A 17,831-nucleotide genomic window follows, 5' to 3' on the forward strand; every position below is an offset into this window, starting at 1 on the left:
CTAGTTTACTCCACTTACATTGAAATACACTCAGTCGTGCATTCTATTATCTAACCTCCTGGATCTTCCTGATTGTAAAAGCAATGCATGCTCATAAAATATTTAGAAAATAAAACATGTACAAAATCCTACTCCCCAAAAGAAATACCTTGATGTTTGCTTCTATGTGTGTTTGATTGTATATTCGTATAAGCAGACCATATAATTTTAATAGTATCAAAGTAGGCAGTGCAACCAGTATGTTAAGAATGCAGTATGTGCCAAATTTAAAATTTTAACTAAGAATCAGTTTTGAAGGTCATAAATTTCCAGAGAAGTAGAAATATAATTAAAGAAAGGAACATTTCCTTTAAAATCTATGCTATTTACTCCCCACCTCCCAATCAATGATTCGATTCTTGTTGGATCAACTACATTTCAAAGGCATATATGCTTTATGGTAGCGATGTCATATATTGTTTTAATTAAAATCCTTACTCCTGGATCACCGTGAAAGAATTAATTTAAGTAGAAGGTAATTCCCAAGTAATTGTTTTCCGGCCAGCGTAGCCTGTTTTGAACACCAACGTTACTGACATTTTCATCTGATATTCTGCATTCACCAAGCCCGGGCCATGTGTGTCATCAGCGTTTGGTTCATGGCGGAGCCACGCTCAGGAATTACATCATCATTTGGTGCCCACCGCTTGCCCGCTAAAAGCTCTGGGAAGGTAAAATGATTGGCAGGGCAGATGGTGGCCGAAAGCGATCTGATATATGTTCTGGTTTCCGCAATGGGCCCGGTGTAGTGTCAGTGATTTCTCATCGTGGTTTCCATTTCATGGCTGCGGGATAAATACATGCTTTATATTTGTTTGTTTTTTTTTTGTAAATTATATCTAGGGTTTAGTTTATTAAAAAATGAATTTGCATCCATATTCTTAACCATGAGCCCTATTTAATACACATTTTAATAGATCCAACTTTCCTATTAATCATTTTCCTTTTTTCCCTTTGGATTTGGCTTACAAATGTGACCTAAAGAGAGGTTTTGATTTTATATACTACCATATGAATATAGTTTAATTCTATGGTTACATAAATCGCCTTACAGAAAATTTGTGTACTTGCCTTCATTTTACAGTACACTAACATTGAAAAATGCTTGAAATATTTTTCAATGATTTTTTGATGGTAGAATCCAATTTTTAGTTTAGTGAGACTATTCATTAAATATGTGTGAATAAATATGTATGTATACACACAAACTTTGCTTTTGATTCTATCACTTTTCTACCAACATATCTCTAATGACAGAGGGTAAAGAAAGAGGCTTCTTAGAGCCTATATACCAAAATGCCATGCACTTAATCCTGGAAGATCATATGGAGTTTGCATAATACATCAGTGTATACCTTTTGGGTATTTTTGTGCATGTTTTGTTTAAAAAAAAAAAGAAACTCTGATACTTGTTAAAGCACAAGTAAGACTGACCATGGTTATATTAAAAGAACCTCTCCAAAAATGTCTTCTGGAGGGGAAAGAGGGCTCATATACAGTTATAGCATGGGCAAGTGGGAATTTATAGCCAGGGGGCAGAGTAGAGGTCAATGAATGGAACATTACTAAGAGGTAACATCAGGAGTAAGGAGGAACTGTTATTGAATCAGCCTATCAGGGTTCTTGCTGAAGACAGACCAGGGATCAGGTATTACCTGGAGGGTGGCAGGAAGATGTGGGACCTACTCTGATATCTAGAGTAGAGGATTCTGACTGAACTGATTTAAGGTTCTTTGTTAACTGAATTTTCAAGGCAGTATATAAATGAGCATTGGGGAAGGTCCAGGAGTCTGACTAAAATTTGATCAAGCAAAGAATCTCTTGTGAATGTGCAGGAACTCATTTTTTTATAAAATGCCACCTCTCCCTTACCACATCTCTCCACATTAACCACATCTGCACGGAACTCAGAGCACATTTACTATGACCTCTAGATCTATGTATGTGTATTTTGAATGACCTGATATATCTCTTCTCTTTGTAATTCTTACCCTCAGCCTATATGAGTGGAAGTTAGAAGTCAAAATTTCCTGAACATACTGCTCCACCAGAATTTCCTCCATAGGTTTTGCTGCCACTTTTACCAGTCACTGAAGGCACTTTTTTCTTATGTAAGTAGAAATGTTGCATTATCTGTAACCTCTACCTTTTTGCCCTATATTTGCATGTACATCCTGTGACATCTACCATTTCCTCTATCTGTTACAAGTGCTTATAAACTTTTCTTATTCAGAAACACTTTTAGTATTGCTCAAAACGTTATTTTAATTTAATTCCATAATTTCATCCTTTCCCCATATTTGTATATTTGTTTTTCTCCAGTGACTTCTGCTTGAGACTATTATATTCCTCTGGCAAAGGCATTGGTTGTCCGACTTGAGTACATTAGCATCACCTGGGGGCCTGTTAAAACACTGAATGTCTCCTGCAACCATGGTCTCTAATTCAAAAATCTAATCTGGGACTCAAATGTTTGCATTTCTAACAATTGTCAGAGTTGACTTAAGGATCACATCTAGAGAGAAGTAAAAGTTCTAGCAGTGAAATTGAGATTCACTAACTTAGAGATATCATTGAAGTGTATAGAATCTGAGGACAGAGCAGAGCTGAAGCTGCAATTAAATGTAAATGAGTGCTTTTCATACTCCAACTCCCTCAGGATCTATGGTTTGTGGTTACAAAGTGCTAAACTCAACCCCAGACCTACTGAATCCAAGCCCACACTTTAGCAAGATCCCCAGTGTTTTGCATTCCATTATAGTTTGATAGTTTGAGAATCCTGGACAAGACTTCCTCACAAATTTCAAGTTTCAGAAACAGAACTCAACTCAGGGAGTATTTGTATGGCTATTGCTCTGTGGCTGTGTTGTCCACCAGCTGATGATTAAGGTTTGTTTTGAAGAATTACCAGGTGTGGTGCCCTTTCACATAGGCAAGGGTTTAAAGCGTATGCCCTGGAGGCAAGCTGTCTTCCCCTCCCTACCCCTCCTGTAAGTCAGATGAAGGACATTCAATGATTGGTCTGGAAGAGATACTCATAAATTCTGAAAGTGGAATAAATCCAAAGACAGCCACAGTATTTCAGTTGCTCAATCTCATCAGACAGGCTTATTTAATACAGGACTATATCTGACCCCCAGTCAACGGAACTGAAATTGCAAGTTCAGTTTTGTGAAGGTTTTGACATAACCATGTTTGTTAAGATTAATGTTAAGCAGGTGTGCAGAGTTTGCCTGGGGCTCACACAGAACATTTGTGAGCAAGCAGGTGCATGCTTTTATTGAAGGAGTAGTTCCTTCCAGAAAGTGTTCCTACAGAGTAACACCAGAGTCATGTCTGAGTTCAAGCAGTCTTCCTTACAGTAATTTATGGAGAGCCCAACTTGTTTTCCAGGTAAGGGAGTGGGAGCAACTATAACACAGAATCTAAGGTATGGGGGTTACTGATAACTCGGGCAACAAGCAGAATCAGTTTTTTTGAGTCATTTTATGGTTAAAGGGCTCTGGCCAGCAAGAAAAGCGAAATGCCAAGGAAAGCTAGCTTCCTAGGGCGTGGAAAAGATGTTATGTTTAACCTTGGGACTGTTTTCTTGTCATAGTTGAGGGACAAGAACTGATTCTTCCTTTCTGTTTTCCATTCAAATGACCGATCCTAAAAGAGGAGGACATAGCCATCTAGACCAACCCACTCTGGTACTTCTTGGGCCACTAAAACAGTTGCTTTTTTGAGTAGAGCCTAGGATTACCAGGGATTAAATGTAACAGAGGGTATAAATGTTACCAGTATCAGCCTCTATTAAATACTTGTATCAGCAGCTGTTCCTCTTGCTTTCCATGGAATGTTCAATTTTGTTTTTAAGATTTATTTCATTGAAAGGCAGTTACAGGGGATGGGGGGAGAGAGAGAGATTCGCTCCCCAAATGGCCACAATGGCCAGGGCTGGGCCAGGCTGAAGCCAGGAACCAGGGGCTTCTTCCTGGGCGCCCATGTGAGTACAGGGGCCCAAGGACTTTGGCCAGCTTCTGTTGCTTCCCCAGGTGCATTATTGTGGAGCATGATCGGGAAGTGGAGCAGCTGAGTCTCAAGCCAGTGCCCGTATAGGGTGCCAGCATTGCAGGTGAAGGCTTAACCTGCTGTGCCACAACACCGACCCCTGGAATGTTCAGTTTTACAAATGATAAAATATTATATAGACAGCCGGCGCCTCGGCTCACTAGGCTAATCCTCCGCTTTGCGGCGCCAGCACACCGGGTTCTAGTCCCGGTTGGGGCACCGGATTCTGTCCCGGTTGCCCCTCTTCCAGGTCAGCTCTCTGCTGTGGCCAGGGAGTGCAGTGGAGGATGGCCCAAGTGCTTGTGCCCTGCACCCCATGGGAGACCAGGAGAAGTACCTGGCTCCTGCCATCGGATCGGTGCGGTGTGCTGGTTGTAGCGTGCCGGCCGCGGCGGCCATTGGAGGGTGAACCAACGGCAAAGGAAGACCTTTCTCTCTGTCTCTCTCTCTCTCACTGTCCACTCCTGCCTGTCAAATAAATAAATAAATAAATAAAAATAAAAAAAATATTATATAGACACTGGCTGGCACTGAGAGATAGTGGGGGTTAAGCTGCCACTTGCAACGCTTGCATCCTGTACCAGAGTGCAAGTTCAAATACCATCTGCTCGGTTTCGGATCCAGCTTCTTGATAATAGCACACCTGAGAAGGCAGCCTATAATGGCACTTGAGCTCCTACCATGCATGTGGGAGACCCAGAAGAAGGTCTTGGCTCCTTGTTTCAGCCTGTCTTCCTCCCTCTCTCACTCCCTCCCTCTTCCCTCCTTCCTTGCCTGCCTAACCCTGCCTTTCATAATGCATTTTTTAAAAGGAATTTATGGAAACCCATAAAGTATGGTAACCTAGAAATAATTTTCTGAAGAGGGGCTGACGCTGTGGCGCAGCTGGTTAATGCCCAGGCCTGAAGCACCAGCATCCCATATGGGTGCCACTTCTATTCCTGGCAGCTCCTCTTCTGATCCAGTTCTCTGCTATGGCCTGGGAAAGCGGTAGAAGATGGCCCAAGTCCTTGGGCCTCTGCACCCATGTGGGAGACCCAGAGGAAGCTTCTGGCTCCTGGTTCAGATCAGCACAGCCCCGGCAGTTTCAGCCAGTTGGGGAGTGAACCATCAGATGGAAGACCTCTCTCTCTCTTTCTCTCTCTCTCTCTCTCTCTCTCTGCCTCTCCTCTTTCTATGTAATTCTTTCAAATAAATAAATTAATTAAATCTTTAAAGAAAAAAATACTTTTCTGAATAAACAACATACTATTTTCTATGGTGATTGCACTATTTTACATTCCCACAAGCATTACTCAAGGTCTTCAGTTTCTCTACAATCTCACCAACATTTATATCGTTTTTGTTTGATTCTAATAATAGCCGATCTAATGAATATGAAGTGGCATGACAGTGATTTTGATTTCCATTTCCCTGATGGTTAATGATTTTGTATACATTTCACCACTTGCATGTCTATTTTGGAGAACTCTATTCAAGTCATTTGCCCATTTTCTTAAAATCAGGTTCTTGTTTAAAATTTTTTTGGGCAGGGGGAAAGAGAGAGAGGAAGGGAGGGAGAGAGGGAGGGAGGAAGGAACAGACAGGAGGGAGAGGGGAACAGGCGCACTCCTATCTGCTGATTCATTTCCCAAATGCTTGCAGTGGGCAGTACTGGGCTGGAACAAATTCAGGAGCTGGACACTCAATCCAGGTCTCCCGCGTGGGTGGGAAGAACCCAGTTATTTAAATCGTCATCATTGCTTCCCAGGGTCTACATTAACAGGAAACTGGAATAGGAGCTGCAGCCAGGCATTGAACGTAGGTATGCTGATATGGAACATGAGGATATTAATCACTAGGCTAAATGCCTGTCCCTAAAATATGTTGGGTTTTTATTTTGTTGTAGAAGTTCTGTGTGTATTTTGTATACATAATTTTAGATATATTTTAGGTATATGATTTGCACATATTTTCTCCCATTCTGTGGACTGCCTTTTCATTATATTGATTGCATCCTTAGATGCACAGAATGTTTTAATATTGATGTACTCCTGTTTGTGATGTTACTTCAGAAAGTTCATGAAGGAGCAGCTGTTGTGGTACAGTGGATTAACTGCCCCTTGGGATGCCCACATCTCCTGTTAGGGCACCAATTTGAGTCCCAGCTACTCTGCTTCTAATCCAGCTTTCTGCTAGTGCATCCTGGGAGGTAGCAGCAGGTGACTAAGGTGACAGGGCCCTGTCAGCAATGTGGGAGACCAGGATTGAGTTCTAGGTCCTAGCTTCAGCATGGCCTATCCCTGGCTGTTGGTGAACCAGTAGGTAGATGATTTAGCTCTGTGTGTACATATGTATGTCTCATTTGTTCTGCCTTTCAAGTAGATGAAATATAATTATTTTAATTCATGGCAAATGAAATATAAAAAGTTTTTGGTGCAAAAGATTTTAAATATATGTGTAGTTTTTTTTATAATGTACATTTCCATAAACTTTTTTTTTGACAAGCAGAGTTACAGTGAGAGAGAGAGAGAGAGAGAGAGAAGTCTTCGTTTTCCATTGGTTCACCCCCCCCCCCCAAATGGCCGCTATGGCTGGCGTGCTGTGGCCAGTGCACTGTGCCGATCCAAAGCCAGGAGCCAGGTGCTTCCTCCTGGTCTCCCATGTGGGTACAGGGCCCAAGCACTTGGGCCATCCTCCACTGCCTTCCTGGGCCACAGCAGAGAGCTGGCCTGGAAGAGTAGCAACCAGGACAGAATCCGGGGCCCTAACCAGGACTAGAACCCGGTGTGCCGGCACTGCAGGTGGAGGATTAGCCTAGTGAGCCGCGGCGCCAGCCCATTTCCATAAACTTTTGAAATACTCTTGCATTTTTTCTTTTCTTAACTTTAGATCTAGTCATATTAAAGAAATAATTGCCAAATCCAATGTTTGGAAGTTTTTTTAAGAGTTGTAAAATTTTATTTTTTTTTAAAGATTTATTTATTTGAAAGTGAGAGTTAAACAGAGAGAGAAGGAGAGGCAGAGAAAGAGGTCTTCCATCTGATGGTTCACTTCCTAATTGGCCATAACAGCCAGAGCTGCTCCAATCCAAAGCCAGGAGCTTCTTCTAGTCTCCCACATGGGTGCAGGGGCCCAAAAACTTGGGTCATCCTCTACTGCTTTCCTAGGCCATAACAGAGTGCTACATCAGAAGTGGAGCAGCGTGACTCCAACTGGTGCACACGTGGGATGCCAGCACTGTTAGGTGACAGCTTTACCTGCTATGCCACAGTGCTGTGGCCCCAAGAGTTGTAAAATTTTAGCTCCTATATATTTGATGTATTTTGAATTCATTCTTATATGTGATATAAGGAAGTGATCCAACTTTATTCGTTTGAATATGCTTATCCTGTTTTCCTAGCACTACATGTTGAAAAGATCAGATTCCTACATTGAATATTATTGGCACCCTTGTCAAATCATTTGACTATATTTGATGGTTTGTTTTGGGCCTTCTATTCCATTGATCTCTATGTTTTACATTATGCTAACATTGGTAAGTCTTTCATAAGTCTTATTATGATTTTAATTTATAGTTTAGAAGTATATTATATATACATTTGATTATATTATAAACAGGTATGTTTTTTAAAAGATTTATTTATTCATTTGAAAGCCAGAGTTACACACAGAGAAAAGGAGAGGCAGAGAGAGAGAGAGAGAGGTCTTCCATCCGATGGTTCACTCCCCAGCTGGCTGCAATGGCCGGAGCTGTGCTGATCCAAAGCCAGGACCTTCTTCCGGGTTTCCCATGTGGGTGCAGGGGCCCAAGGACTTGGGCCATCTTCCACTGCTTTCCCAGGCCATAGCAGAGAGCTGGATCGGAAGTGGAGCAGCCAGGACTAGAACCAGCACCCATATGGGATGCCAGCGCTTCAGGCCAGGGCATTAACCTGCTGCGCCACAGCACTGGCCCCAAACAGCTAGGTTTTTTTACTTTGAAATTCATCTTCAGCAATTCTCAGTTTATACAACTTTTTATGAAGAAACTTTGGTTATGTCTGGACAAAGGAACACATTTTTACTTGTTAGTAAAATCACCTCCACTGTTCAAATACTCAGCTATTGTGCTCAGGTTGCAAGATGTCAAGAGACAGTGAAGTATATAAAAGGTGCTTTACAGAAGTCTAGATGGCTAGGAGTTTTTCCTTACTGAAATGTGGGGAAAACTTACTGAGATATTGAGTTGGTAACATCAAAGGAGTATAAGCAGAAACGTAGTAAGAAAGCTAAAGAAAACGTAAAGGGCACAACAAGGCTGTGGTTTACCTTAAACATAGACTTTCACATCCGTTGAAAGTCCTGGGTTTCTTGCTAACTGGTTACTGAAAGGAGCACCTTTGTTTTTCCAGCCGTAGTTCAGTGCCATTAGGCATTTGCCTTGAAGCATGATGGCTATTTCTCAGCCATGGCTATCATGGTTTAGGGTTGTCCTCCCAGATGAATATTAAACATTAATGTTTTTACTAGGATGCTTGTTACTTGTTCCAGGTCTCTGTGTATAATCAGTTTTAGTTTTGATAATAGGAAGAAAAGGAGGGTATCACCACTACCTAATACAGTGCTCTGTACCTGGGTTATCTTTTACTTTTAAAATTTTATTCATATAAAAGGAAGAAATTTCATGTATTTCATATTTATAGTTTTTAAGAACATAGTGATACTTCTCATGCTACCTTCTCTCCCTCCCTCCCTCTCCCTTACTACCACCCTCCTTCCTCTTTCCTTTCTTATTTTTCTTTTAATTTTTTCAATGACATACTTTCAATTTACTTTATAATCACAAGATTAATCCTGCACTAAATAAAGAATTCAATAAATAATAAGTAGAAAAACCAGTTTCTCAGGAGTATGGACAAGTGCTATAAACAATAATCAAATCTCAAAATGTCAATTTCACTCATATACATTACTTTTTTGTACTCCATATATTAGCTACCACAAATAAAATATATATTTGTGTTTTGGGGAATGGCTTATTTCACTACACATAATTATTTCTAATTGCACCATTTTGTTGTGAAAGACAGGGTTTCATTCTTTTTTATGGCTGAGTAGTAGTCCATCATGTGTATATGTACCATAATTTCTAGCATTTCTACTGTGACTTGTAGGAATAAATGCAATGAGAAAGATTGTTAGTCATGTTATTCTTAACAGGATTCTTGACAACATTTATTCTGCAGAGCAAGCTCAGCAACCCTTTTCTCTAAAAGGCACATCAGTATGTGTGTGTGTGTGTGTGTGTGTGTGTGTGTTTGAGGAAGAGGATACTGGATTCTGGCAAGTTCAAAATTTTAGAGTAAACTGGCAATCTGAGGACTGAGAAAAGACTAGGAGGAATGAGTCTGAAAATTCCCTTTCTCAGTGACCCAAGTCTGTTTTCTCTTTAGGAAGGCCTACAACTGATTTAATGAGGCCCTCCTACATTATGGGTGGTAATCTGCTTTGCTCAAAATCTACGGACTTAAATGTTAATCTCACCCAAAGAATGTATTCACGGTAATATCCAGGCTAATTTTGACCAAATAGACACTATAGCCCAGCCAAGCCAACACATAAAATATACATCACCAGTTCATCCATTGTCAATATGGCTCCCACATGCAGCTCCTTAAACCATTCTCAATCTCCGAATTAAAATACTAACAAGATCATACATGATTTAGAGCATCTACAGTCTCCAGGGCATCTTGCTCCAGCCCTAAAAGATGTTAGTACATAGGGCTGGTATTGTGCCATAGCATTTTAGTGCAAAAAATTTCAAAATCATGTAGTTTTTAATAATATACTTTTTCCATGAGCAGTTTGAAGATCCCTTTTATGAATGAATTTCAAAATATTTACACCAAGGTAAACTTAACTTTTAATACTGTTTTCTCTGAGTTTCTTTGAAGTACCCTTGTACATGTTTACCCAGAACCTTGCCTCATCATTATTTGGTTTGGAGTATCCAATGGTGATATTTGTGTGTATCTGTTGCACATCCCATCATGGATTAGCATATTATTTTTACTCCTGGAAATGGTCATTAGTGTCTTTAAATCTAGTCAGATTAGAGTACTAATTCCAGAAATCCCAGAACTAATTCATAATATTTATATTTTGGTTTCTCTAGTAGCATTTGTGTTAATCTGTGTCAGGGTTTTCTAAGGAAACAGAATGAATAGGTTGTGGATATAACCTCTCTCCTTCTCTTCATTTATTTTAAGGAGTTGACTCATTGTTAAAACTGGCAGGTTTAGGGGCTGGTGCTGTGGCGCCATGGGTTAAAGCCATAGCCTGTCACACCAGCATCCCATATAGGCACTAGTTTGAGTCTTGATTGCTCCTTTTCTGATCCAGCTCTCTGCTGTGGCCTGGGAAAGCAGGAGAAGATGGACCAAGTCCTTGGGCCCCTGCACCCGTGTGGGAGACCTGGAGGAAGCTCCTGGCTCCTGGCTTCAGATCGGCTCAGCTCTGGCAGTTGCAGTCATTTGGGGAGTGGATCAGTGGAATGGAAGACCTCTCTCTCTTTTTCTCTGCCACTCCTTCTCTCTCTGTGTAACTTGATTTTGAAATAAATAAATAAAATGATTCTTTAAAAAAAAAAAACTGGCAGGTCTAAAATCTACAGAGCAGATGAAAGACCCAGAGAAGAGATGATGTGGCAACTGTAAATCAAAGGCAGAACTTTAGTTTCCTAAAGGTCTTTCTTCTGTTTTCTCATAAAGCTTTCCATTGACTGGATGAGGCCCAAGCCCCACCTGTTTTATGCAGGGTAAACCGATTTACTAAATCTAGTCCAAATGTCCATGGCTATGTTCCAATAGCTATTTATAGATGCTGAAATTTGAACTTCATATAATTTTTACTTGTCATAAAATAATATTTTGTTTTTATCCTTCCACAGCACCAATAATTATAAAAATATTAAATAATTACCATCTGACAGGACCATATTTCGGGGTAGCAGGTTCTCAACTCCTTGAGTAGGGCAATGTTAAGAGCTAATACACTGGAGCCAGAGTGATGGGCTTGAATCTCAACCAGTTGAGAGCTATACAACTTTGAGTATGATTTTTATGTATTTATTTATTTGAAAGAGTTACACAGAGAGAGAAGGAAAGGCAGAGAATGAAAGGGGAGGGGGGTCATCCATCCGCTGGTTCCCCAATTGGCCACAATGGCCAGACCTGTGCTGATCTGAAGCCAGGAGCTTCTTGTGGGTCTCCCACACAGGAGCAGGGGCCCAAGGACTGGGCCATCTCCTACTGCTATCCCAGGCCATAGCAGAGAGCTAGATAGGAAGAGGGGCAGCCAGGATTTTAACTGGTGCCCATATGGGATGCCGGCACTTCAGGCGGCAGCTTTACCCGCTATGCCACAGCACTGGCCCCTGAGTATGATTCTTTACCTCTCTGGACCTGACTTTCCTAATATGTGAAAGAGATAAAGAAGAGAACTAGCTCACTTAGCTGTTGAATGGATCATTATTTTTTTGAAGATTTATTTATTTTATTTGAGAGAGTTATACAGAGAGGGAGAGAGGGAGAGGGAGGTCTTCCATCCACTGATTCACTCCCCAGTTGGCCACAAGGAGCTGTGCCGATCTGAAGCCAGGATCCAGGAGCTTCTTCCAGGTCCCCCATGCGGGTGCAGGAGCCCAAGGACTTGAGCCATATTCTACTGCTTTCCCAGGCCATTTCAGAGAGCTGGATCAAAAGTGGAGCAGCCAGGCTGAACCAGTGCCCATATGGGATGCCCGCACTGCAGGCAGCAGCTTTACCCACTATGCCACAGCACCTGCCCCCAATCACTATTTTTTTTAAAGATTTTTAAGATTTATTTATTTACTTATTTGAAAGACAGAGAGAGAAAAGGAAAGATAGAGAGATAGGTCTTCCATCTGCTAGTTCATTTCCAAAATGGCCACAGTGATCAGGGCCTGGGCCAGGCTGATGCCAGCAGCTTCATCTGGGTCTCCTACATGAGTGTAGAGGCCCAAGTACTTAGACCATCTTCTGCTGCTATCCCAGGCACTTTAGCAGGGAGCTGGTTCAGAAGTGGAGCATCAGGACTGGCACTGTGGTGTAGCAGGTAAAACTGCTACCTGGAGAGACAGCATCCCATACAAACACCAGTTTGAATCCTGGCTGCTTCACTTCCTATCTATCTATCTTCTAATGCATCTGGGGAAGCTGTGGAAGATAGCCCAAGTACTTGGACTCCTGCATCCATGTGGGAGACCTGGAGGAAGCTCCTGGCTTTGGCTTGGCCCAGTCCTGGTTATTTGGGGACTGAACCAGTGGATGGAAGAATCTCTCTCTCTCTCTCTCTCAATCTCAATCTCAATCTCACACACACACACACACACACACACAGCCTTTCAAATAAATCTTAAAAAATAAAACAATGAAATGTAGCACCTGGGACTCAAACTAGCACCCATCTTGGATACTGGTATCACAGACCAGGGCTTACCCAGCTACACCACAGTCCTGGCCCCTGTATGGGCTGCTGTTAAATTATCCAGAAAAGTATTTTGTCTAGAGAAATAGGCAGGGTATGTGCGTGTACAAGTAAATGAAAAAAAAAATAAAGATAGCTGCTCACATATTATGTAATTTTTAAAATCTGTTATTTATTTTTTATTGTGGGAGGGAGACAGAGAGAGATACTGAGATCCTGTCTCTGGTTCACTCCCCAAGTGTCCACAACAATTCTGGGCCAGCCTAGGCAGAAACCAGGAAGCTGGAGATCAGTTTATCTCCCAGGTGAGTGGCAGAGATCTAAGTACTTGAGCCATCACCTGCTGCCTTCCAGGGTATACATTAGCAAGAAGCTTGAATGGATAGTGGATCCAGGATTCAAACTCAGGTGTTCTCATATGGGATGCAGGCATCCCAAGGTTTCAAATGATGGCTTAACTGCTGTGTCAAACACCTGGAATGCAAATTTCAAACCATCTAGTCTTTAAAGTCTTATGACCTTATATTTATGCTTCTGAATTTTTAAAATTATATATTAAATATATTTTCCATGAATTTAATATTTACATGTGTGTATAACTACATATATCTATCTGTGAGTGGCTGGCAGACAGATATACAGTACTTCCACACACTAGTTTAATCTCCAATTGCCTGAAAGGGCCATGGCTGGAATAGGCTAAATGGAGCCAGGAATTCAATCCAGGTCTCCACCTGGGTGGCAGGGATCCAACTACTAGAGTCATCATCTGCTGCTTCCCAGGGCTCACCTTAACAGGGAGCTGGAATCAGGAGCTGGAGCCTGGAGTCCAACCCAAGTACTCTGATAAAGGACTAATTGGTAGGCTAAATGATTGCCATTAAATTTTTAAATATATCATAAAAAGGCTTAAGTCCCTCTAAAGTATTGTTTGCATTGTTGTTGCCTACATCACATAGGTTTTTAAGGTTTAAAATAAATTCACAAGAGCCTCAAATTTATTTGTGTCTTATAATTGGTATGCCTTTTATATTTGTTTTGGTATAACACATTAGAATATAACTTAAATAAGTATTTTAGTAAGTATAATTGTTTCATTTTTTAATTTTAAAAATATATTTATTTATTTAAAAGGGTAGGGGAGAGAGAAATCTTCCATCTGCTGGTTCACTGCACAGATGACTGTAATGCCCAGGGCTGGGCTAGGCTGAAGCCAGGAGCTTTTTCTAGGTCTCTGAAGTGATTAGCAGGGGCACAAGCACTTGGGTGTCCCTCTGCTCCTTTTCCCATACAGTTAGCAGGGAGCTGTATCCAAAGCAGAACAGCTGGGCCTCAAACCAGCGTGTATATGGGATTCTGGCATTGCAGGTGGCAACTTAACCCAGTTAGCCAAAATACTGGCCCCATTATTTTAATATTAGTTGAAATGTTATTTAAGATCAGTATTGTGTTTTAAAGACTCTTCCACAAAAAGTACTATTGGCAGAGAAAGTGGACTGGGGATTGTTTGGGGACCACAAATGAAATTTTACTATCATTTATATTTAAAACCTAACCTGATTTTCTATTTTGTTTTACATGTAGTTGTATATCTTTTATGATATTTTTTCTGCCTCCAAAAGGCTCTTTACAGCCGGCAGCATGACTTACTTGGTTAATCCTCCGCCTGCCGTGCCGGCATCCCAGCATCCCATACGGGTGCCAGATTCTAGTCCCTGTTGCTCCTCTTCCAGTCCAGCTCTCTGCTGTGGTCCAGGAAGGCAGTGGAGGATGGCCCAAGTGCTTGGGCTCCTGCATCCGCATGGGAGACCAGGAAGAAGCACCTGTATCCTGGCTTCAGATCTGCATAGCTCTGGCCGTGGCAGCCATTTGGGGAGTGAACCAACAGAAGGAAGACCTTTCTCTCTGTCTTTCTCTCTCTCACTGTCTATTATAACTCTACCTGTCAAATTAAAAAAAAAAAGGCTCTTTACCCACGTAGCAGTATGTGTTATTTTCATTCCTGGGCTGAACTTTGTATGCTGCCAAAAACTAAGAAAATACAAAGGAATTTATATGATTCAAAAGATTCCAATCTACCATTACATTTTAGACTAGAATTTCTTAATGTTGAATCAGTGTTTGAGAATTTAATAAAAGCTTAGAGTAGAAATCTTCTAAATCATTCAATCTTTTCCTCTAGAGTGGACCTATTTTCCTATGAAAATTTAGACTATATTTGAAGCTATTATTTACCTATATTGTACAAAAAGCAAAAAAATTAAAAGACAATGCTGTAAGAATTGTACATCATGCCCAACTAGAATTTCAGTGGAGCAGAATGTCTGTGTTTAAGGCCTAAAGATTTTGAGGTTAGAATCCAGCCATTGTCTTCTGGCTCTTTTTGAATGTTTTCCATTGTTTGTCTTTCCTTAGTCAAAATTTCCTGATGGTAGACAGTGTTTGAGAAAACCACTGCATTGCAAAGTAGGGAGCCTGGGAAATCCCACGATGTGCAGATTTAGTTATGCAAGACCCAAAGGTGGAAAGGACAACTTTGGTATAGAGAATTATACCCAGTTGAGAACTACAGCAAGTTCACAGTAGGGATATCATAAAGAGCAAATATTTCATAATTCCTGGGCATACTTGCACTTTTAAAAAAAAATGCACCTTATTATAGACTCACTATTTATTGATTGATTTTTCTTTTTTTTAAGGGAAAACGAGGAGAGAGAATGAGAATGAATGAATTAATGTCTTATCCACTGGTTCACTCCCTGAATGCTGACAGAAGTCAAGGTGGAACCAGGCGGAAGCTAGGAGTCCAGAACTTGGCCTGAATCTTTAACATGAGTATAATATCCAAGTCATTACCGCTGCCTCCCAAGCTCTGCATTAGCAGGACGCTGGAATTAATCAGGAGTAGAGCTGGCATTCAAACTCAGGCACTCCAATAGGGGATGCAGGCATCCAAAATTTTTTTTTTTAAGAATAATTATTTATTTGAAAGGCAGAGTTACAGAGAAAAAGAGACAGAGAGGTCTTGCATCTGCTGGTTACTCCCTAAATGGCTACAATGGCCATGGCTGGGCCAGGTCAAAGCCAGGAGCCAGGAGTTTCATCTGGGTCTTCCGCATGGTTACAGCGGTTCAAGAACTTGGGCCGTCTTCCGTTACTTCTTCCAGGCCATTAGCAGGAAGCTGGACAGGAAGTGAAGCAGCCTGGACTCAAATTAGCATTGCAGGCAGCGACTCAACCCACTGTTTTGCCAGCACCCTACCCCTGCCTCATGCAAAGTAATGTTTTCATCATGGCAAAAGATTGCCACTTCACACTTTTTTCTTTGAAGTTCCCTTCTTATTACTGATTTATGTGAAGTTTTGAAGTAGTGGGTATATATTCATCATCTAAGTATACTACAAGTATGTTCTCTTGCCTCTTTTCTTTTACCTTTGCTTATTATGTGCTGTTTTCAGGAGAGATTACTTGAACAACTTTTACTGTAACATTTGCTTGTTTATTTGGTGCAGTTCATAAATTCAATGACAGATTAGTAAAGAAAAATGAGATTATTCAGTGAGAAGTCAGTTTTCTACTCTTGTCCACCAGTTGTCTTCTCCTTTGAGGTAAGGACATTTTTTGTATATCCTTTTCTGTTTGGTTGTATTTCTGTTTTCCTCTGCTTTTTATTTCAGAGCTGTTTTATACGTACATAATATTGTTAACATGTTCTTTGGTACATATATTACAATTAATGTACTGGTATCATGTGTATTACCACAAACTAAAGTTCATACTTTATTCAGATGTCTTCAGCTTCTCCAAAGTGTCCCTTTTCTGTTTCAGATCTTTCAGGATATTGCACTATATTTAGTACTCATTTTGCAATACTCTTCTTGGTTGTGGTAATTTCTCAGGCTTTTAAAAAATGCTTATTCTTTTATTTGAAAAGCAGAGAAACAGAGAGGAAGAGACAGACACCTTCCATCTGTTATTTACTCCCTAAATGGCCATGAGCAAGGGGCCTGGCATACCATCCAGATCTCCCATATGACAGGGGTCCAAAGACCTAAGCCATCCTCTCCTTTATTGCCAGGCATATAAGCAGGGAGCTGGATCAAAAAGTGGAGCAGCTAGGACTCCAACCAGCACTGCAGGCAGTATCTTTTTTTTTTAATTTACTTATTTATTTGAAAGGTAGAGAGATGAAGGGAGAGAGAGAAGGAGAGAGGGAGAGGAAGAGAGAGATATTCTTTCCTCTGCTGGTTACCTTCGTTTGGCAGCAACAACTGTGCTGATCTGAAGCCAGGAGCTTCTTCCGGGGCTCCCATGTGGGTGCAGGGGCCCAAGGACTTGGGCCATCTTCTAGTGCTTTCCCAGGACATAGCAGAGAGCTGGATCCAAAGTGGAGCAGCCAGGACTCAACCAGCACCCATATGGGATGCCAACATAGCAGGTGGCAGCTTTATCTACTAAGCCAGAGCACTGGCCCTGGTACGCAGTAACTTAACCTGCTCCACCACAATGTAGGCCCCAGACTTTGTTTTTCATAACCTTGACAGTTTTGAGGATTACTGGTCAGTTTTTTTTATAATGTATTTCAATTGGGATTTCAAAAAACTGACTTAAAATTCACGTGACATAAAATTCACCTTTTTAAATTACCTAAATCAGTGTTGTTTTTTTTTTTATATTCACAGTATTTTCTCAGTATCCCTACTAACTAATTCCAGATCATTGTCATCATCCCTGAAAGAAAACCTCATTAACTATTGGCAATCCCTCCACATTTGCTACTCTCTTATTCCCTAGAATATCTAATAATATTTCTGTCTGCATAGATTTGCCTGTTCTTAACATTTCATATAAAGGAGTCATACAATATATGACCTTTCGTGTTTGGATTTTTTCACTTACCATAATGTTTTTGTGGTTCATCCATGTTGTGTCATGAATCAATACCTCATTTATGGTTATGTGGCTGAATGATATTTCATTACATGGCTATTCCATGCCATACTATATTTTGCTTATCCATTTATTACTTGATGGACATTTGAGTCATTTCACTTTTTTTGACTATTATGAATAAGGCCTCTGAAAACTCATATACATATTTTTGTATGGATGTATTTTCAGTTCTTTTTGGTATATACTTAGGAAGATAATTGTTGGTCACACTCACATGTTAACATTATGGTTAACATTTTTAGGCATTTGCAAACTTTTCCCAAAGTGAGTTCACAGTTTTACATTTCATTTAGCAATGTCTCCACCTACTCTAC

General features: G+C 40.7%; 1 protein-coding gene across 1 annotated transcript in view; it reads left to right on the top strand.

Annotated features, from left to right (window-relative positions):
* The window catches only part of SNURF (SNRPN upstream open reading frame), a 73,803-nt gene that overhangs the window by 37,486 nt on the left and 18,486 nt on the right, over positions 1-17,831 (top strand). The window contains exon 3 of the mRNA XM_089309148.1: positions 2,037-2,150. Coding sequence (XP_089165274.1) covers positions 2,149-2,150 — 2 coding nt within the window. The 5' untranslated portion in view covers positions 2,037-2,148. The remainder of the gene's footprint in view (positions 1-2,036; positions 2,151-17,831) is intronic.

Source organism: Oryctolagus cuniculus, chromosome 12 (assembly GCF_051225735.1).
Source record: "Oryctolagus cuniculus isolate XC-2025 breed Fujian yellow rabbit chromosome 12, ASM5122573v1, whole genome shotgun sequence".
Classification (NCBI taxonomy): Eukaryota; Metazoa; Chordata; class Mammalia; order Lagomorpha; family Leporidae; genus Oryctolagus; species Oryctolagus cuniculus.